Raw genomic sequence first — 22071 nt, 5'->3', positions numbered from 1 at the left:
CAAATTGTTCCCGATGTCGGGATAGGCCTTGTTGGATTTCTCACACAATTCTGGCACAAATCGCACTACAGAACATATTACTGTGAACTCCTGCTGTGAGGCTCTGAAACATTTGTAAACAGATGGAAAAATCATTTCAGAGTTTCTGCTTAAAACTTCCATGATATCTTTTGTGCTGATGAGACAGAATCTTACTTCTGAAATATCATCGTTATCTATACCGTTGATGAGTGCCTCACTGCTGGAAATCAATTTAAACAGCATTTTCTAATCAACCTGCTCAGATACCCTACACACACTACACCTATGGGGCATGTGGTACTTGAGCATAGATTTTCTATCCTAGCGGTAGGGACACTACTGTGACAACACAAGAGTTTCCTACACTTTCCTTTTAAATATTTTTAATTAACCTGTTCAGAAATGTTATGACACACGTCTGGAGCTGTTGAGACTTGAACCTGGACCTTCTGGGCCAGTGGTAGGGACACAACAACTGCAGAGTTCTCTTTTACTTAGTGGCCATTTCCCACTGGCTGCAAATTTGCAAACCGGACAGTATAGATAGTTTGCATCAACATGTTCAGACAGGTGTGACACACCACTGGAACAGATGAGCTGTAAACCTGGACCTTCTGACTCAGAGGTAGGGACGCTACACCTGAAGATTTTCTTTGTGCTTATTGATATAATTCATTACATCTGCTTAAACGTCGCTCAACTGGTAGCATTTTTCACTTCAGAATCAGAAGGTTGAGAGTTCAGGTCTCATCACAGACTTGAGCAGTAATCTAGGGGAACATTTCAATGCAGTAGTGAAGGTCTGCTATATTCTCAGAGGTGACATCATTGAGATGTGTTAAAATAATGCATTTACTAACTACTTGGGTAGATTCCACATACGGCAGTATAATGGTTATATTACCAAACTAGCAACTCCAAATGGTCAGGCCTAATAAACCAGAGAATGACAGTTGGAATCCCAGTTTGACAGTCTGAAAATTTGTATTCAATTACAAAATAAAGGCACAGTGGCTCAGTGGTTAGCACTGCTACCTCACATTGCCAGGGACCCGGGTTTGATTCCACCCTCAGGCGACTGTCTGTGTGGCGTTTACACATTCTCCCCATGTCTGCATGGGTTAATTCCAGGTGCTCCGGTTTCCTCCCACAGTCCAAAGATGTGCAGGCTAGGTGGATTGGCCATGCTAAATTGCCTGTAGTGTTCAGGGATGTGTAGTTTAGGTGGGTTATAGGGGGATGGGTCTGGGTGGGATGCTCCAACGGTCAGTGTGGACTTGTTGGACTGAAGGGTCTATTCCTACACTGTAGGGATTCTATGAAAATTGAAATAAGAAGCTGATATCAGTGAAACAAACAACCACAAATTTGTCTGTCTTTTTGTTTCTAAAACTAGTTCACTAATCACTTTAGGGAAAGAAACCTGGCATTGCAACATTGTCTGAATGATATTTGATTCCAGTCTCACACCAACTTTGTTGATTCTTAGCTGTTCTCTGGAGTAAACTAACAAGCCACACTATTGTATCATCCTCACTACACAGGCTGTAACCCTTCCAGAAGATGGCCCACCACCAGCTTCTTAAGACAACTAAGGATAGGCATTAAATGTCATCCTTTTAAGTAATGACTACATCCTGAGAATGATTGGAAGAAAGCTTTCTGTCGTACTATCTTATTATTGGGGAGTTCTATTAAAATTCTACCAACGTCCCTTGCTCATCCAATATCAGTAAAACAAATTAGTCATTCACCTCACTGTTCTTTTGGGGACCTTGCAGTCTGTAAAATGGCTACATCATTCATCTATATGACAATGTCACATTTAAAAGCAGGGTAATAGCCCATACAAATGCCAATTTATTCTTTCTTCTTTTGAAGATGACATTAAACTAATGCTCACCAGCCATTGTGGTTGAACACAAATATTCTGTGGCATCTTTTAAAAAAGAGAAGTGGAGGTTTTCAAAGCACTCTGGCCAGTATTTGCCCCATTCGCCAACATGACTGAAATAGACTATCTGCTCATTGTTTTTCCAGGATTTCGGTGCAGGGAAAATCACAGCCACATTACTCCACACCACTGACTGCACTTCAAAAGTGCTTCACTGACTGGAAGGTCTGTTGTATTATTGTACAGATCTCCAAAAACACAACATCTTTAAAACAGCTAGACGCTATTACTTGTCTGTTAGGGGAGAAGTGCGGGGAAAATTTATCACACAGAAGGTGTTGGGTGCCTGGAACACACTGCCAGTGGAGGTGGTGGAAGCAGACATGTTAGCAATGTTTAAGGCGTATCTTGATAGACACATGAATGAGCAGCAAACAGACGGATAGAAACCGCATATAGGCAATTAGTAGCAGGTCTAAATAAGGAATAAGAATCGGTGCAGGCATGGTGGGTTAGAGGGCCTGTTCCTGAACTGTATTGTATTGTTGGATCCAGCCAGGCAATATATGTAGCCAATTTGACAGACCACATTGACACTGTCAGAAAAGCTGAACTGTTACCTTCATACAAATGACATACCCCAAAAAGAATGGATATCAAGCACTATATGCCAAGTCTGACACTGGTGTAATTGTAAATCTTATTCCTTTGAGTATTTTCGATGAGATTTACTACAGATGCTGGCATAATATGGTTGAGACTACATAAGATAAGCTAACTGCTTGCAATGGGACTGACATCTGTGCCTTAATAGATAACACTTCCAAGTTGTATATGATCACCTATCCATCATATAAGATGATGACTCTGTTACTGGAACCAACTTACCAAACAATAACCATACGTCCACGATACATAATACACATTTGTCCACAGCAACAGATAGCAATACCACACAGTGCATCTACACAGCTGAGTTATAATAATTGTATAAGGACTGGATCTGGTTAAAATGAACATCTGTCAAAGCATTAACTTAATGCATAAGTATAATGCACAAGATATGTCTCTTTGTATATATTTATCAGAACAGGTTTCCTATTCTTCAAAGAGAGAAGGGCAGATCCATTATATTATTTCATTGATCTCAGAAAAGACCTTTAAGACAGCTAGATGAAATCGTGAAAGGTGGCACTCTAGTATAAGATGTCTCTATTTTACACTCTGTTCATTCAGTTGGTCCATTTTCAAGCAGTCAGTAAGAGTGTTAGTCTGGTAGTCAGGCAGTCAACTATATATGTAATGTATTAGTAATCTGAGTGAGTATATAACTAAAACTGTATATGTAAGTCTGAGATGTTACATTAGTATACATGGTTAGTTATTAACAAACTTCCAGATGTCTGTTTCTATATGAACCTGAGTTTCTGTGGTATATGTTACATGGGCTAACATAAAGAAAATAACAAATCACATCAAGGTCCATTCAGGCATTTTGTGGTGATGAAAATCATCAAATAAATGTAAGTTTGTTTGCTTTACAGGTCAGAAAAATAATTCAGAAAACCAACTAATGTTGCCCAATCAGACTGGCTATTTGTTATATCTCTGGCCTGATTTTCTTCTCAAAAGAAATTGGGAATAAAAGGCAAGCTGTATTAGGTACAGCCAGCCTGTTATCACCAACTTTCCACTCACACCCAAAACTAAAGTTATCCCCATTAAAGGTACCACAGATATTATACTGAAGATTTTCTTTGTCGTTTTATGCAAACTGAATGTTCCAGCTATATCTTTACTTGGATCCATACTTTCTCTAATTGGTTAGCAATGACTTTTTTTGTCAAATCCAAATATTTTCTAAAAGATGCCACTTTTGCAGAGACAATTTTTTTTTCCTTAGAGTCAGCCAAACCACTACTTCATTTCAGCATCAGTTGAGCGAAAATGTTTTGAGCTTATCAAAGTGAATAATGCGAGTTGTGGATGTAACTATGCCTGTGGGCTTCATAGCAGTTCTCTTGATTCCCTACTTCAGTTTCAGTGAAAGCCTTGAAGAAACAGCTAAAAGGCTAGAAATGAAAGTTAAGCTTCATCAGAAGTAGCCATTACTGCCACTAGAAAGGTGTCTAACAAACTGTAATAATGAAATTAACAGACTGAAGAAAAAGTATAAAGCAGCCCACTTTGCTGGGTATGCTCCCCCTATCCTGTGAATCATTCCATTGGGGTTTTTGTAACGTGAGAATGCATTGAATTCATTGTTCATTCTGGGAAGCAGGAAAAGTCTGTAATATCATTAGATGCATGACTGTGATCTAACATTGAAAATTGTAAAATCTTTCTAGAATGTTAGAAGTAAAAAGTGACTTCTTTGGCTTTTCCTTCGTGGTTTAGAATGGATATCCTGCATAATATCTGACCATTTTCTTTCTGTCTCCGGGTCACTGCAAGGAGTTGTCATGCAGAGAGGATAGCAGTAAAGCATGGGTTGTTTCTCATTGACTAATCTTTGGCTTCATGTGCGATGCTAGTAGGTATGCTTGCTCAAAACCTCGCAGTTGTATTCCCTCCCGATCAATCTTCCCCCTTTCGTCATTTGAAGTGTTGACAGGATAATGCCAGCATGAGGACTCTGATCTTACACATGTTGGTAACCTGAAACATCACTGGGATCCATGGCAATTCAAATCATGAGAGAATCATGCTGGGTTTGCTTTGTTTCATTGCCTTTATTTCTAGGGATTTTGTATCTGTTCTGCCACTTTTATTTAGCAAGTTTGTCAGAGTTTTATTCATACATTTTTAACTATATTTGTATTCAAATCAATATAAAGAGTGCAAAAGATTCATTATGAAGAGTGCAAAAGATTCATTACGTCAACATTTTAAACCAATCTGTTTCATGTTCTTTGGGAAAAGGATAATTCTGAAAGAGAAAATTAATGTTAGAAATGTCTATTTCTGTCATATAGGAATCTACATCAAAAGTGCAACAGGAAAAGCCAGTTTGTTTATTTTCTGATAAACAATTGGGAGTTGACATATTTAGCATAAGTAAACAAAAAAAGTATATATAAGTCCACATGTGAGTTTTCATTTGTGAATCACACTGCAATTGAGTCTTCTGGCTGTGAACACATTTCTGGATTAAAATATCCATACTGTTACTTTGAAATTGAGTATGTAAGGCATTTTACCCATCCAACAATGCTGCAATATATGTCATTGACATGTTGTACAGGATTTTCTTTCTGCTTGTACTTTTAATGTGATAATAATAATGCAGATCACTGCAACCATCTCCGTTGAATATAGATCTATGTTTATTTCTATGTTTATTTCTATGTTTATCAGAAAGGTTGCCCAGTACAACCAAACCTATAAATACAAGGTCTTCCAGACAAAGATTAACATAAAAACCCCAACATTTTTGCAGCACCTTTCTGTTTTTCAAACCTCCCAGCACACATAAGGGTACCTCAGCGCAGTTGACATGTAGTTATAGTTATATAGGTAAAACTCATCAGCTAAGACACAATACAAGTCCCACAGGCAGCTTTAGATAAATAACCAACGAACCTATTGTGCAGGTTGAGGGATAAATGTAGATCAAGCTATTGAAAACACTCTCCTGTCTTTCTTTGATTAGTACCATTAACTCGCTGTTGTCTGCCTGGGAGGAAACAGACCTCTGTTTCACATCTGCAAGATGGCACCTCTAAAAGGACTGCACTCCGTCAAGACTACACTGATGTATTAGCTTAAATTATTGTATTAACAAAGCTGCAGTGCCAGCAGAGAGGTTGGACACAGAACTTTAATACACATTTACAGTTTGCGAACTGTACTGCCACAGGCTAACTGACAGTACAAGAAGACTGACCATATGGCATACATAATGACAAAAATATATATTTAAATCATTATATTTAACATACTAATAAACAGACTATTACAGTACAAACTTCTCTGGAACCATGAAATACATGAAGTTTTAAAACTGAATAGACAGTATTACAATATCAGAGTTTACTTATTAATAATTGGAAATCTGGTTACAGTGATAACAAATAGAGCAACTCAGTAAACATTTTGTCTTCTGTCTGTCCAAACGTTTTTATGGACTCTATACATACCCCAGGAGTGGGGTGGGGCACTGCCTCAACTTCCTATGGTTCAGGCTCCCAGGATTGTTACGAATCATCTGAAAGAACTAACACACAGTCATGGTGCTGCAGTATATTGCAACAATTGATCTACTCAATTCCTCCCTCCTCCCTTTCCAGCAGATTTAGACTCACGCTGGGTAATGATCCACATCTGCTATCTGCTCTTCAGTAGATCTCCCAAGTGGCCATTCTTTATGCGTGAGCCCAGTCAATAAATGTTAACAGGTTGCAAGACCTGGAGGCATCAAAGTCAAGCTCTGTACTAATGTCACTTGACATCCACATACATGCACTTTTCAGTAGGAATCATTGGTCAACACATAGTGATCATTATACAAAGTAAACCTGCGTGACTCTTAGTAGACAGGGCTTTTTTTTTGAGAGACTGCCCCTGCCTCAGGAGATTTTGTTGAAGAGAAAAATTACTCTTGAAAGGTAACAGTGAAGTTGAAACAAATGGTACGGGACACAAAAAGAAGCAAACACATGGCACTGAGATGTTGCTCCTCTCCTTGGAATTAATTTGACCTTTAATAACCTGCATGAAAATATAACTGTTATTACAGCATATCACAGAGCCCTGGAAGAAGTAGTAAAATTGTAGATAATAACAATTTTCCACCTAGATTATGCTACTAACCTAATTAAAGGCAGTCTTATTGAGATTTGTAGAAATTGCTTTTTTTTCATTTGTAAAACAAAATGGAGTGTTTTTCCTACAGCTTTCTGTTAAATGTCTTTCATTTCAACAATAATGTATTAGTCAGTGGGGACATTTCTGCTTTTAAATAATCGCTGCTAATTTTTAATTTATTTATTGCAAAGTATTTTGACATTCAAATATAAATGTAGCAGCAGCATTAAATAGGATTACATTCAGATATGAAGCCTCAGGTTACAATTAACAAATATCTGATATTAAATTGAATGGTTATCACAAAAAATCAACAGGAAAATTAAGCTATTCTGATGTTCCTGAAAGAACTATTTTTTTTTGTACATTTAATGAGTCCTTATTACCTTGGTAACAAGGTTACTCGAGGTTAATTAACAAAGGCAACCATAGGAAAATTAAAGTAATACAGGGAAGCTATTACTTTCCAAAGGAAAAAAAAATCACAATTGGAAAGCTAACTGTATTTCTCACAAATTGTAATTGTAGAATTATAATTTATTTCAGAACAAACACCCTTGAAGTGAAAGGCTAATTAAGCACTAAAGAAGCCATTGTTTCTCTGTCTGAAATTGTCTCTCCCATGTAACACAAACACAGCCAGACATTAGCTAGGTCCAAACCAAAAAAACAAATTCCTCTAATCTGCCAAGTAACTTCTGTTATTCATTGTGTTATGATTAGAGTTAATTGTTTACATGCCTGTCTATTAATCATATACTTCATAAGCAACAATAAGTAATTATTCCCACTACTGCGTAGCTGTAAGGTCAGATCTGACAATCATTACCTTTACCTTGAGCTCTCTTATAATAGAATTGCATGCTTGTACCTTTTGCATAAATTTGGTCTAAATGTGAAGAAAGTATTCAGAAAAATCTAATGTATCCTCTGGCTTGTAGGTTGGACTCCATCTCTGTCCATTGGGAATGTGGATTATGGGAACTGATGTATGACTATGGTCTGAATCACTGCGGTCTTACTGGTCCAGAGGAATAGGCAGGAGTGCCAAAAGAAAGTCAATGAACCCTGCTCTGCAAAGGTAAGTGCCACCATCTTCTCCCTGCTACCTCACACTCACTCGATCTCTGCTACCGCACCCACCTCCCACCAAGGACCATGCTGTCTTACTCGCGCTTTTACCGGCACGGCTCCCTCATTCACTCTTGTTCCCTGCCAACCTCCACATCACTAACTCCTCATGACCTCTGTGCTGCCCACTCACTACCTCAGGACAGCTCAGCACCTCTCTACCACCTGCACCAGACTAAGAGCCAGGTCATTAACTTTCATCTCACTCCCTTTTTCTCAGTCCAGGAGAAGGCAGCCCATAATGGGGCAGAAAGTTCCTGGATGTGGGCAGGGATGTTCAACATCAGACTCCTCAGTCTCTATGAGGAGAGAAACCTGACATTCGCAGGAGCAGGTTCCCAACATGCAAGTAAGTGTCAGAGCTTCATTCTACTTCAACTCTCACAATAACCCACCATCACTCTCATTCATTACATCTCACTTCTAACCACTGGCTATGATGCCCTTTCTCTCTCTCTCTTTCTCTCTCATCTCATTGGGACCAGTGAGGCGTCCAACACCTCTGCAGAGAAACAGCCTGCTCCACGAGAAACCACTTCCTCAATATCAAGGCCTCAGAGGAAGCATCAATGAGGCTACCCCCTACATCTCCCTTCCCTCCCACCCCAACCCAGCCCAGTTAATGACACCTCAGTAGGAATGTTAGCCTTAATCGATTCAGGAGCAGAACCTAGTGACCACCTCGCTGCGACAGCTCTGCAGCTGGCCGAGGGAAAAGCATCCCAAGTTGCAGGCATTTGGAAGGCTGCTTGGGCCCAGGCTGCTGCTTGGGCCGAGGCTGGCAAGGACCTCATGCTGTCAACAATCAGAGACTTTGTCCACATGCACAGGGAGGAACAGGAGCAGACAGCGATGTGAGAGGCAACAGCCCTCATTGCGCATAAACTGCAGGAATGATGCCACACGAATGGGCACTGTCTGTCTGTTTGTCTGCCCAAGCATATAGTCATCTGTCTGCCTCCCTGAACAGGTTAGCTGCTGTCAGGAGAGCCAGCTCCAGCATTCTCAGGATCTGCTCGAGAGGTGCACACACCAGTGCTCCATCCCCCAACCATTGGTCCTAGGATCGAATGCATGGTGACTTGGGGGTGGGGGTTGTGGGGCGGGGGCACAGGGAACCTGGGGCACACCTCGGAAGGAGAGAGGGTAGTGCCAGAAGGCAGCCAACCAGAAGGGGGACCACACACACAGGCCCCTCAGAAGCCTCCTGTGTAAGAAGGTTCTCAGCTTCTGTGGGCTTCTCCAGACACAAACTGCACCAGGGTCACCTGACCAAATCTCCAGGATCAACAGGCTCCACTGCTGAGCAGTTTTCTCCATCTGTGCTGCAGAACCAGGAAGTCTGCTGAGAAGTAGTGGGAGGGAGTGGAGGGAGAAAACCTATTGAGGGTACCTTGGCGGTACGGGTGACACTGCATAAATTTGCTTGGTTTGCATAAATGCAATTGTTTGACAGTGACAGTTATGGAACATGCAAGTTTGTGCAATGAAGTGCCCGCTGTGCCACCTATATGCCCTGAGAAGCATTGGTTTGTGGAGGCTATCCACTATGTGCACAGTGAAGAACAACTCCGGGTCTGCCAACGCACGACCAAGTACACAGCTGGGGTTCCAGGATCGCTCCAGTGTCAGGTCTCCTGGGATGTCCCAGAGTGACGAATACCTCCACTTATGGGCTAGCATTGGATAAGCCGGGTGCCATTGGGGTGTGGTACTCAGTTAATGAGATTAATTGGGATGATAGCACTAGAAAACCTGATAGGTCTTGCAGAGAGAAAACCTCCATGAAACTTGTGAAAATGACTCCTCGCTGATTTCAGGTAAGATTCAGCCTTCAATTTCTATTTCTTAGCAATTCTGGCTGCTTTCCCATTTTGTGAATGTTTAGTTTGTGGTGAACTGTGGACTTCTTATCGATAGAAACTAGATGGAGAATTCTGATCTTATTCCTTTGTGGCTGTCAGAAAGAAGGAACTTTAATCTCATTCGTCTGCATCTGATTAAGAGCCAGATCCTAAAGATGAAAGGATTACTTTCTACACCATTATGCTATCAAGTCCTCCCCAATTTGCTCAGCCACTTGATACTGATTAAAATTATACTTACCTCATGATTTAAATGCATACAATCTGCTAAGGGGATAGTCAAAAAACCTTAAGGTTTGCTGCCAAGTGCGATCCTTAACATGCTCTCTTTGGAGGACCACCAATGGATTCGTCATCTGCTTTTGCACTTACACATCACAACCTGCATGTAACAAAAGATTTAAAGTCATGATCCCCTTCCTTCAGGAGAGCGTTGAGCCTGACACATCAATTTCACAACCTCAGACAACCACCTTGAGATACTGTTGCCAGTTGCTTAAAAGAAATGCCTAGAAATTGGATACCAAAATTTACAGGCAATATAAGCCATATGTTTGAAGTACCTGTCATGTTAGATAAGGTTTGAAGGTTTTGAATCCATAGAATGACTCAAATAGAATCAATGGCAGCTCATTACACAGTAGTATGGAGTGCCAAATGTTGATACTACTGTTAGTGCTGTGTCAACAATTGCAAGACAAGAATGTCACCAGGCAGCAGTGCACATGAAAACACCACCCTTTTAATATCAGTCAGAATGGCTTTAGGTTCTTCAAATCAATTTTTTAAATGTTTGCACATCTTCTGGTTTGTCAATTTGCTAAATTGGCAAACTCATGCCATTCGTGCTTTAGTCTAAATTTTCTTCTTTTCATTCACGGGATGAGGACATCACTGGCTAAGCAGCATTTATTGCCCAGAAGGCAGGTAAGAGTCAACCACATTTCTGTAGGTCTGAAGTCACATCTGGGCCAGACCAGGTAAAGATGGCAGATTTCTTTCCCTAAAGGACATTAGTGAACCAGATGGATTTTTCTGAAAATCAGGTCATCATTAGCCTCTTAATTCCAGATTTCTTTTACACTGAACTCAAATTCCACCATCTGCTATAGTGGGATTCGAACCCGGGTCCCCAAAACATTACCTGGGTCTCTGGATTAATAGTTCGGTAATAATAGCACTAGGGCATCACCTCCCTGAATGCTCTATAAACAACTATAACTGCTAAACCTTTTGAATCCTCACTATATATATTTGATTTTATCAAATAATCATGAAATCCTAGGACGATGTTGTGATTGGCAAATCATGCCTGATTAATTTATGAGAGTCAAAAGATGTGCAGGTTGGGTGGATTGGCCATGCTAAACTGCACATAATGTTCAGGGATGTGTAGGTTAAGTGGATTAGCCATGGGAAATGCAGGGTTATAGGGATAGTGTAAGGGGAAGGGTCTGGGTGGGATGCTGTTCGGAGGGTTGGTGTGGACTTGTTAGGCCAAATGGCCTGTTTCCAAACTGTAGGGATTCTAAGGATACTTTCTTGAGGAGATGATAAGCAACAACAATAAAAGAGAACTTGTTGATGTGATGTATTTGGTCTTCCAGAAGAAATTGACAAGATAGCATCAAAGAAACAGAGGTAGGCTATTCAGCCCCTTGATCCTGCTTTGCCATCCAATAAGATCATGACTGATCTGTGGCATGATTGCATACAGAGTCATTCCTCCATATGCGCGAGGGCTCTGTTTCTGAGAGCCCCCATGAATGATGAAATTCACGAGTACAGAGCCTGTTAAAAATAGGTTAAAAATCATTAGTTTGCCTGTGGAATTTGAATTTTTTTGCACTTACCTTTTGGCGCAGACAGGCAAATTTACAAGTCATGCTCTCGCAGATACAGAGGAGTTACTGTACCTGCCATTGTCCCATATCCTTTTAATACCTTTGCTTAACAAAAATTTTTATCTATCTCACGTTTTAAAACTAACAACTGATCTTGTATCCATTGCCGTTTGTGGAAGGAAGTTCCAAATCTCTACCACCTTTTATGTGTAGAAATACTTCCTAACATCTCTCCTGAACAGTCTGCCCTAATTTTCAGACTGTGCCCCTTAGTTTGAGAATCTCCAACCAGAGGAAATAGTTTATTTGTCTTTTTAATTAATATGTTGAAGACTTCAATCAGATCAACCTTAACCTTCTAAATTCTGAACAGGCCTAATTTGCTGTTGCCACAAAGATAGGTAGGACAGTAACTTGTAAAGACAAAACAAGGAGATTTAGATTGACTAAGTATTGGACAAAATTTGGCAGATGGAGTATAACTTGGTTAAATGTGAACATGACCATTTTGGTAGGGAGAACAGAACAGCAGCATATAATTTAAATGGAGAGAGAGATTGTAGAAATCAACAGTACAAAGGACTGTTCAAATGTCCTGACACATGAATTGTGAAAGGTTAGTATGCAGATACAGCAAATAATTATGAAGGCAAATGGAATGTATTTTCCTTGTTGCAAGAAGGATGTAATATAAGAGTAGAGACATTTTGCAATGGTGTATACTAGGTGAGACAAGAGCTGAGGTACTGTGTCCACTTTTGGTCTCCTATTTGAAGAAAGGATATAATTTCATTCGATGAAATCACTCAACTGATTCTTGGGATGAAAAAGCTGAGTTACGAAGAAAGGCTGACCAGATTGTGCCTTCATCCATTTGAATTCAGAGGAGTGAGAGGTGATTTTATGGGAGTATGGAAAGAATGCTTCACTTAAGGGGGAAGAACTTGGGAACAAAGTTTAGAAATAAATGGTCTCCCATTTAAGAGAATGAAGAGAATGTTTTCCTCTCAGTCTGTGGAACTCTCTTCCTCAGAATGATGGAGGCATAATCATTGAATATACTTAAGGCTGAATTAGATCTATTCTTGTTTGACAAGGGAGTCAAAGGGTATGGAGGCATATAGGACAGCAGACTTCAGGCCATAATCAGATCAGTCATGATCTAATGAAAAAGTGGGCGGAGTAGGTTCAAGGGACTGAATGGCTTACTCCTGTTCCTGATTCGTATGCTTGCAAGTTCCTTATTTAGCATGGTCTGGGAAATGCCTGTGCCATTAAGTAACATATACAGAGGACCTGTGTGGGCTTCAGGAAATGTTGATGTCTCAGATGACTTCAGTGATGCTCCCTTTCTATGAAATTGCATTTAAGCTTTAAACAAACAACATGTCTCAGTCTCCTGCTGCATAAAGGAGTTGAAGGAGGCAATCAGGCCGAACAGCCTGCCTAGATTTCCCAGGTAGGATTTATCTATGTCAGTTAAAAACGTGGTATCCCTGATTTGATTTGGAATGTGGACCCCTGCCTAGAAACTGTTCAATCTGGGCACAGAGATTCAGCCTCCTGCCTCGCTTGGGTTGACAATGCTGATTGGATCTAGTTTGGCAATTTCATTACAAAAGCTTTTGTCTCTGACTGCCTCGCCCGCATGTTCCTGTCATCGGTTCCCCCATCCCACACTGTCCTTCACGTCAACAGGAAAGCACATAGAATCATCAGCACTTGATTGGATGCATTTTCCTGGTCAATTATCAGAGCCAATAAATTCTGTACTACAAGCAATTATTTCTTCATAAGTAAATAATAAATGCTGGAAATCATTTTATGTTACCACCTCAGCAGGTTTCCAGGGTTGTATCTGAGAGTGATGGTGGCAGGGTGCATGCACCCCCTTGATTTTTTTGCAATTCATGTGGGGTGACCTCGGGTCTTGTGTGTTCAGGTCTTGACCACATGCATTTCACACACCATATTGCCACATTGAGTTCTGGAGGGTGGTATGGTGAAAGGGTGAAAGGATATTCATCGTTTACATTTTTAATTTAGTGGCATTCAGATTTTCGGCATAATTCACTGCAGTTGCAGTTGGAGTGCACACTTTATTTCACAGCTGAAAGAAGAGATGATACACTTGGCAAATGTAGAAAAATACAAGCTGGGTAACAACATATCTGAACAATAATCATTAAGTATTTGTATTTCCTGATTATGCTTGACAGTATTCTTATAAACCAGACCAAGGGCACTTATGGCACAGTGGTTTGCCCCTACCTTTTGATCCAATGGTCTAGGTTCAAGTCCTACCTGGTCCAGAGATGTGTCATAACATCTTTGAATAGGTTGATTAAAAATATCTGTAAAACAAATCAAAATACTTAGGAATACATGCATGAGATTTAGATGTATATTTTGATTAAAAAAAACAAATATAACAAATATGTTTTAGTGTCTATTTCTCAACTTTTTGTCCAAATATTGCATTTTAAGAATTACAGTCACTGTGTAGATTAAAGAATCATATAGAATCTCCATATAGGCATTCCTAACCCTCTCAAATCGATAAAGTATCCATGTATTATTGGCTGACAAGATGAGCATTTATTGTCCATTCCTAGTGGCCCTGTGCAGGGGGTGGGGGGATAAGTACTTGTGGGTCTACATCTGGAAACAATGTGCCCCTGATGCTGATTGTATCCCAATGTGGAATACCTGCATTCTGCATGTTTATAGGATACCCCATTTAGATTTGATGATTTCAGTGAATGATGGTTGTGGAGAGGATTTGTGTTTCCTCTCCTACAAAGAACAAACATATGCCACCAGCAGTCCCTTTTTAATGATGATCTAAACAAAGGCTTGCATTTTTGTTTGAAGCAGTCCAGGCCAAAATTTCAATCAAAAATTTCTCAATCAAACCTGCTCAAATATGATACAAGCAAATGTTTGCTTGATACACCATAGCCCACTACAATTTAGATAACGATAATATGAGTCTTCTCCTCAAATGCTTCAGCTATGTTAAGCTTTCAAAAGTTGCAAAATATTACATCAAAGATTAACTATAAGGGAGTTTTTGTTTAATTGATCAGGGTTGAATTTCTTTCGTGTGTGTTTGATGATAGAAAGCAACAATTTAAGCGCTTAAATTATCAGTACCAACTTCTTCAGAGTATAAAAATGTCACATTATATTTACAATGTAGTAACTAAGTAAGAAAAACAAAAAAAATGAACCAAAGGTCTTAAAAATTGGAAAGAGAAGAAAAGGAAGGCACAGAAAGAAATTTCACATTTCTATTTTTATTTGAAGAATACTAAGAAATATATATTTTGTTAATTCGTACTGCTATAGTAATAGTTTCTTATGACATAAATAACAGTATTATAGTGAAAAATAATGTCTTTCTGCCTTGGACTACATGATCCGAAACCTGTAATAAAAGATTTTCTGCACAGGAGAACAAAATTCTCTGGTACTGCTTACAATCAAGAGTAACAATTACAAAGTGTCGGTATTTATTCAGTAAAGCATTACTAAAATGAAGAGTATACAGATTATGAAAATTTTTGAACGTTGCACAAAAAGTCCACAGTGGATTACCGATTGTAATTTAAACATGTTTTGAAAGATGGATTTTTAAACTCTGCACATCTCCCATGCTGTCATTTTCATTAAACTAAAACATATTAGCTGTTGGATAATACTTCATAACTCAGACATTTCTGGAAGGCATAGTATTCCAGTAATACTGACATCTGCAGTCAACCACTGCACTGAGCAATAAATTGTCCGAGCTCCAGGAATTTTGAAGTTCTCTGATGGAATGTGAAAATCAGAGGTTCAACTGTCCGTCTCTCCGTGTACATTCTCCATATGAACCTTGAGGTAGTCATTTCTTGTAAACTTCTTGTGACAGAGCTGGCATTCTGCCATTGGCCGATTTGGGTTGTGCGTCAGTTTGTGCCTAATCAGCATTTTTTTTAGGCTGAATGACAAGTCACAGACCTGAAATAATGAGGAAACGCAAGAAGTCAATGAAAGAAAGGAGACCCTACATACTTTCATCCAAGGCTCAATATAGGGAGGGCGCAACAAAGGCACATTAGATAGTGAATGCAATATCAACAAATGAATTTCAGTAGTTACAATTGAACAGGGTCTGTGAAAAAGAAATTGACAAATGTTTTCTTTCTATGTGCAAGTTTGGAATCCCAACTATTATTTCCTATCAAAATAATTCAGATGTTGTTGGCAATTCAGGCATTTTTCTATTAATTTATATATATATTTGGCTTCTTTATGAGTTTGGGTTGAGCATATGAAACCACAACAAATTGTTTCTAATTGTTTATAAAAACATTTGGCTGTACAGTGCTATAGTTTCAATCTGGATACAAGTTTATTGAATGGGGCAGCACGGTGACACAGTGGTTAGTACTGCTGTCTCACAGCGCCAGGGAACTGGGTTCGATTCCACTCGAGGAAGACTGTCTGTGCAGCATTTGCTCATTCTTCCCCCGTCTGCGTGGAGTTTTCGCTGGGTGCTCTGGTTTCCTCTCATAGTCCAAAGATGCACAGATTAGGTAGATTGCTAAATTGCCCATAGTGTCTACGGATGTACAGGTTAGTTGGGTTAGTCATGGTATATGGGGGGTTACAGGGATGGGGTGGGGACTGAGTGGGACGCTCTTTGGAGGGTCAGTGCAGAATGGCCATTTCCTGAAGCATTGTTTGATAAAATTTTGAAAGGACAATGTCAGGTTGCGAGGAACAAATTGATGTGACATTGATCATTACTGCATTGTCGTTGACTATAAATTCCTGTGCTAGAGTTGGGGAAGACAAGCAAAATAGATGGGTGCTGGAATTCCTTTGCATCTGCATGCCAACAAATGTGTGTGTCAGTGCGGTAATTCAGCCACTAAATGTAAACCATTTTTCAGTAAGCAAAAATAACCCGAAAGGAACCTAAAATTCTCCTAGCTCCTCTGTAAGTTACTGTGCGAAAGTGCTCATTGTTTGATTTCACAAATTTATTAAAATTTGGCATCCATATTTGGTGTTAAATTAGCTTATTTTCTTTTTGTTTCATTTATTTCTGGAAATTTCAGATAAATAAAACATTCCAGACACATTTCTCTGGACAACCGTTATTGGTGAGGTTTATTCTACTCAAATTACATCAACCAACATGGAGTAGTAAACATTGCTTAATACATCATTTTAAACAAATACTTTACTTGAACACTTATTAACTAGTTAACTAATTTGTTTGTTATTTTATTTTAGCTCTCTATATTAAATAAGTAGTATCTCTTAACGTGGTACCAAAAATACAAAAGCATTTTAATTAAAATTGATAATCTGGAAAATCGATAACAAAATTGAGTACTATATAATTAAATAAAGATGATAGTTTTCAACAGTGACGTGTATAGTGCATATTCCTAAAGTCTAGTCTTATAGTTGTACATAAATTTGATCAGAGAGGTTCAATGCAGTACTCCTATTATTAAAATGATCAATATCTGCATCAAATATCTGTACTTTATGGAAACTGACATTGAATATTTGCCACTACAGTGATGAACTCATGGGCAAAAAGCAGCACTCAGGTCATAAAGAGGTTAGCTTGACTTCACAACTATGAGATTTCCTCTTGGAGGCATAAATGTCCAGTTGAATTTACTTTAAGTTGCAATACTGTAAGGAAATAGAAGATGAAACAGGCTGCATACAAATCAAAATAGCAAAGGGGGTCCAGAGTTTACTGGCATAAGAAGTATGAAAGAGTTAAAGCAAAATCCCAGAAAGACAGTAATGGAGATCACATTTAAATATAAATATGGGATTGGGGCATATGCATCTAGGAAGCAACCTTAATAAGATGAAGAAGCTACTGTTGACTCAAAACATGTGGCTGAGTTTTCAAAGCAGTATTTTAACAAGCCCAAATCCTTTTGGAATCTTTCAGGATGTCCCAAAGTACTTTACAGCCAATGAACTACTTTTGAAGTATTGTTACTCTTGTCTTTTTTAGGCAAATATGGACAGAAAATGCACAACTAAGTGACACAAACACCAACCTGGATAAATGATCAGCCACATCACATGGACTGCAGCTATTCGAGATGGTAAATCACCACCATCTCAGATGCACTTTCTCAGATGCAATTAGTGTTAGACAACAGGCGGCTTGCCTACAATGCAAATCCAATGAAAGAGTTTTTAGAAAGTCAATTTGATTTAATGGCAATGATTGAGGAGCAAATGGTTACAAAATTAAGAAGATGTCCGTAGGACCTTTTTCACTTCTATTCAGAAAAAAAATTGCTTCAGGGTTTAATTAAGTGGGCAAAAACTTGGCAGCTGGAGTATAATGCCGGAAAATGTGAGGTTATGCACTTTGTGGGAAGAATAGAGGGGCTGAATATTATTTAAATGGAAAAAGACTGCAAAAAGCTACAGAACACAGGGATTTGGGAATCCCCATTCTTGAATCACAAGAATCTAACATCCAAGTTCAGCGGGTAATAGGGAAATGGACTGTTGGCCTTTATTTCAAAGGAATGAAGTATAAAACAAGTGAAGTTTTGCTAGAACTTTACAAATCACTAGTCAGACAACAGCTGGAATACAGTGAAGCATTTTGGGCCCCTTGTCTAAGGATGGATGTACTGGCACTGGAGGCAGTCTTATGAGGTTGAGTAGACTAGGGCTGTACTCATTGGAATGTAGAAGAATGAGAAGTGACCTTATTGAAACAGACAAGATTCTTAGGGAACTTGACCAATTAGATATGGAAAGGTTATGGAAGAGTCTAGGACCAGAGGGCATAATCTCAGAATAAGGGATCATACATTTAAGACAGCAATATAAGGAGGAACATATTCTCTCACAGGGCTCTGAATCTGTGGAATTCTTTGCTGCAGAGGTCTGTTGAGGTTGAGTCCCTAAGTATACTTAAGGCTGAGTTAGATGGATTTTTAATCAGTAAGGCAATCAAGGGTTAAGGGGAAAAGGTAGAATTGTGGAATTGAAGATTATGAGATCAGCCGTAATCTCACTGAATAGTGGAGCAGACTGAACGGCCTGCTTCTGCATCTATGTCTTATGATGAATATCTCACCAGACGGGCAGTGTATTACACCCATGTGCATGAGCCCTTATCTTCTACGTGAACCTTTTGTGTTTTACTTCATCCAATGACTTGGAAATCAGGTTGGGCACATGTATATCAACATGTATTATCCTGAAACCAAGGGATCATGTCACAGACTATCCTTGCAGGCTAATGCAGTTGATAAAGGATCATTGGTCATCAGGAGTGAATGTCAATTTTTGGCGCAAATGGCAATGATATTTCAACCAGTTTAACTAAATCATGTGCAGCTTGTTCTCAAATTGTCCAGATGCTCATAAAAAAGGGATCTTCCTGATGAGTGGAGTGGAAACATTGTTCCTATAAAGGAAAAGAACTGACCAATTGACAAAAGGTCGAGAAATGATATGTCATTGAGATTGCCACTTCCACATCTCTACTCTGAGAGCTTTGAGGAGATACAGACAGGCAATGCCATAATTTCCTTCAAGTTCAGCCTTGTACCACATTGTCCTGGTTACACCTTGATCTTCATCATTCACTTCCACGAAATATACCCACAACAATAGAAAATACACAGAATACTGGATCAGACTCTGTGTATAGCTACATTTTGGAATTAGCAATGAAACTTATTTCCTCTCCTGTTGTTCTGGTAGAATACCTGCTAGATCTTCCAGTGCTTCAGAGCAAGCCAGCACTCTGCATCACTCTCACCACCATTTGCAAATACCAGCACAGTGAGATAAATTAAGTAGAACACAGATCGTGGGCCTTGATGACGTGGCATCCAGTAAATCAAAGAGCATGGTACAGGCAAAGCCAATGATAGGCCGGAAGGTAAACATGTTGATTGAACAGGCTTTTTTTTTCAGTCAACCCTAGCAAGGCAGTAAAAAGGGCAGTCAATTCAGAAAGAAAACAAACTGAAAATGATGACTGGACTAAACATTGCATAAAATATTGTAGGCTATAAACCATCTGATCTTGTAAATGATCCCAAAGCCAAACCACAAAATGACAAAGGCGAGTCAAAAGAGTTAAGAGAAATGGGTCTAGGCCCGAAACGTCAGCTTACTTGCTCCTCTGATGCTGCTTAGCCTGCTGTGTTCATCCAGCTCTACACCTTGTTATCTCAGATTCTCCAGCATCTGCAGTTCCTACTATCTCAGAGAAATAACAAACACAGAAAATACTGGACAAACTCAGCAGATCTGGCATCATCCGTGGAGAAACAAAGTTGATGTTTCAAGTCTGATATTATTCTTCTTAAGAACTTTTCTTCTGAAGTTCTTCAGGCTCTGAAGAACAGTCATACCAGACTCAAAATGTTTATTCTACTTCTCCCTCCACAGATGATGCCAGAAATGCTGAGTTGCTCCAGCACTTTCTGTGTTTGTTTCAGATTTCCAGCAGCTGCTCATTTTGTTTTTATTAATGGAAGCAACAGCCTTGATGCCATTGAATGTGCTTCATTAGGTGTAGGTTGGGTGTAGATCCTTAAAATAATTCTCTAAACTTTTCTCACTGACTTTATATAATATCCCATTATGGAATTATACAACCACACAGTGCAGCATCCCTACATTTTGCAAAAGAAAATTGTGCATATATCATTTTGTGCTTCCTTTACAACAGCTTGCCAGTTTTGAAAGCTCATTTTAAAATTTGACAAGTTAAAGAGGACAAGAATTTTGGAAAATCAAAGGATATCTGAGTTTCTTTATTTGCATCCTTTTTTAATATAGTAAGAAGCTCCCAAAAATACTATACAAGGAAATAAAATCTTGTTAAGAAACCCACTATACAAACAAGTAGACAAAGAATTGGACAGTCTGATTTCTCCAGTTTCAATTTGGCAGTGATGGAAAAAAACTGAACAGAACTTATTCCAATGCTCTTTTTAAAAAAGAAAGTCATTTATGAGTTGCGTACATTTCTAGCAAAATCAGCAATTATTGCCCTTCTCGAACTGCCCTTGAGATGTGGAGATGCCAGTGTTGGACTAAGGTGAACAAGGTCAAAAATCACACAACACCAGGTTATAGTCTAACAGGTTTATCTGAAAACACAGGCTTTCGAAACTCAGCTCCTTCCTCAGGCACCTGAAGAAGGAGCTGATCTCCGAAAGCTTGCGTTTTCAAATAAACCTGTTGGACTATAACCTGGTGTAGTGCAGTTTTTGACCGTGCCCTCAAGAAGGTGATAGTGATCCATCTTCTTGAAATACAGCAGCCAGTTGTTGTGTAGGTTCATAGCGCAGTTTACACAGAAGTCCAGGATTCCAGTTGGTAGGTTGTGGTATTTCCAAACATTTGTTGTCCTTGTTATTCCAGGTGGCTGGTTTGGGAGATTCTGTTGAGGAAATCTTGACCGTTTGCAGCACTGTATCTTGTGGATTGCTAGCACTGGGGGAAGGAACTGAATGTTTAACATGGTGGACAGGGTGTCACGCCAGTCAGTTACTATTCCCAGGATCTTGAGTGCTGTTGGTGCTGACTCATCTATGTGATTCCACCACATTCCTGACATGTGCCTTGTACATGTTGGGGAGACTGACTCAGGAGGCAAGTCACTTGCTGCCGTACTCCCAATCTCTGACTTGCTCTTATAGCTATAGTATTTATGTGCCTGGTGAAGTTATGTTTCTGATCAATGTAGATGAAAAATGTAGGGTAGGGGTTTCAGTGACAGCAATGCCATTGAATGTTAAGGGGAAATGGTTAGATTCCGTCTTGGACATGCCTGGCACATGTGTCATATGAATGTTACCTGCCATTTATCAGCCCAACCGGCAACTGGACTTTCTTTGCAATGTGGCGGATGTTTAATATTTTTTGTTTTAAATGTGACAACGGTTGTTTTCAGCAATGATCAACAACCTCAAGCCCTTCAGTGAAAAAACCGTCTGGATCACAATCCAATCAGTCACGTTAGTGCTGTCTGGTGGGCTTTGTGGCCTGTCAGGAACTTTGTCACTGAAGTCATGCCTTGTAAGTACTGCTGGCCAATCACAGCCCTATAGCCACCGGGACTTGGTCCAATTGCTGGAGACTAAAGCTGCACAGATGAGGAGAAAGGATTTTTAGGAAGGGAGGGAGTGATTGTACGCTGAGGGGTGTCGGAGTTTGGAGCCAAGGCACCCTCTTGCCCTCTGTCTGTCCCTTCAATTGACCCCAAAATGGGGCAAATAGATAACCCCCTACCCCCAAGCAGCAGACAGGAAATCCTGGTTTGCCTGTCGTAAAGTCAGCCACTTTTCCCGGCTGTTGGGAAAGTAGAAAAATCATGGGTAGAGGCCCTTAAATTGCAATTAATTGACGACTTATTGGCCTCAGTTGGTAGCAGGACAGGTAGATCACCTTTAGAGATTCTTTACCAGACCTTGGTTTCTGATTTGGCAGGAAG

General features: G+C 39.6%; 1 protein-coding gene across 4 annotated transcripts in view; it reads right to left on the bottom strand.

Annotated features, from left to right (window-relative positions):
* Nucleotides 1-14909: 14909 nt before the first annotated feature.
* Nucleotides 14910-22071, bottom strand: part of prdm5 (PR domain containing 5) — a 303364-nt gene continuing 296202 nt past the window's right edge. For all 4 annotated transcript variants that reach the window (XM_048600193.1, XM_048600197.1, XM_048600207.1 and 1 more), the window contains one exon: nt 14910-15566. In XM_048600193.1, the coding sequence (XP_048456150.1) occupies nt 15402-15566 (165 nt within the window). In that variant the 3' untranslated portion in view covers nt 14910-15401. The remainder of the gene's footprint in view (nt 15567-22071) is intronic.

This window comes from Rhincodon typus, chromosome 1 (genome assembly GCF_021869965.1).
Source record: "Rhincodon typus isolate 14 chromosome 1, sRhiTyp1.1, whole genome shotgun sequence".
In the NCBI taxonomy this organism is placed as follows: Eukaryota; Metazoa; Chordata; class Chondrichthyes; order Orectolobiformes; family Rhincodontidae; genus Rhincodon; species Rhincodon typus.
Note: the sequence above shows the minus strand (reverse complement) of the source record. Positions and strands in the feature narration are given on the sequence as shown.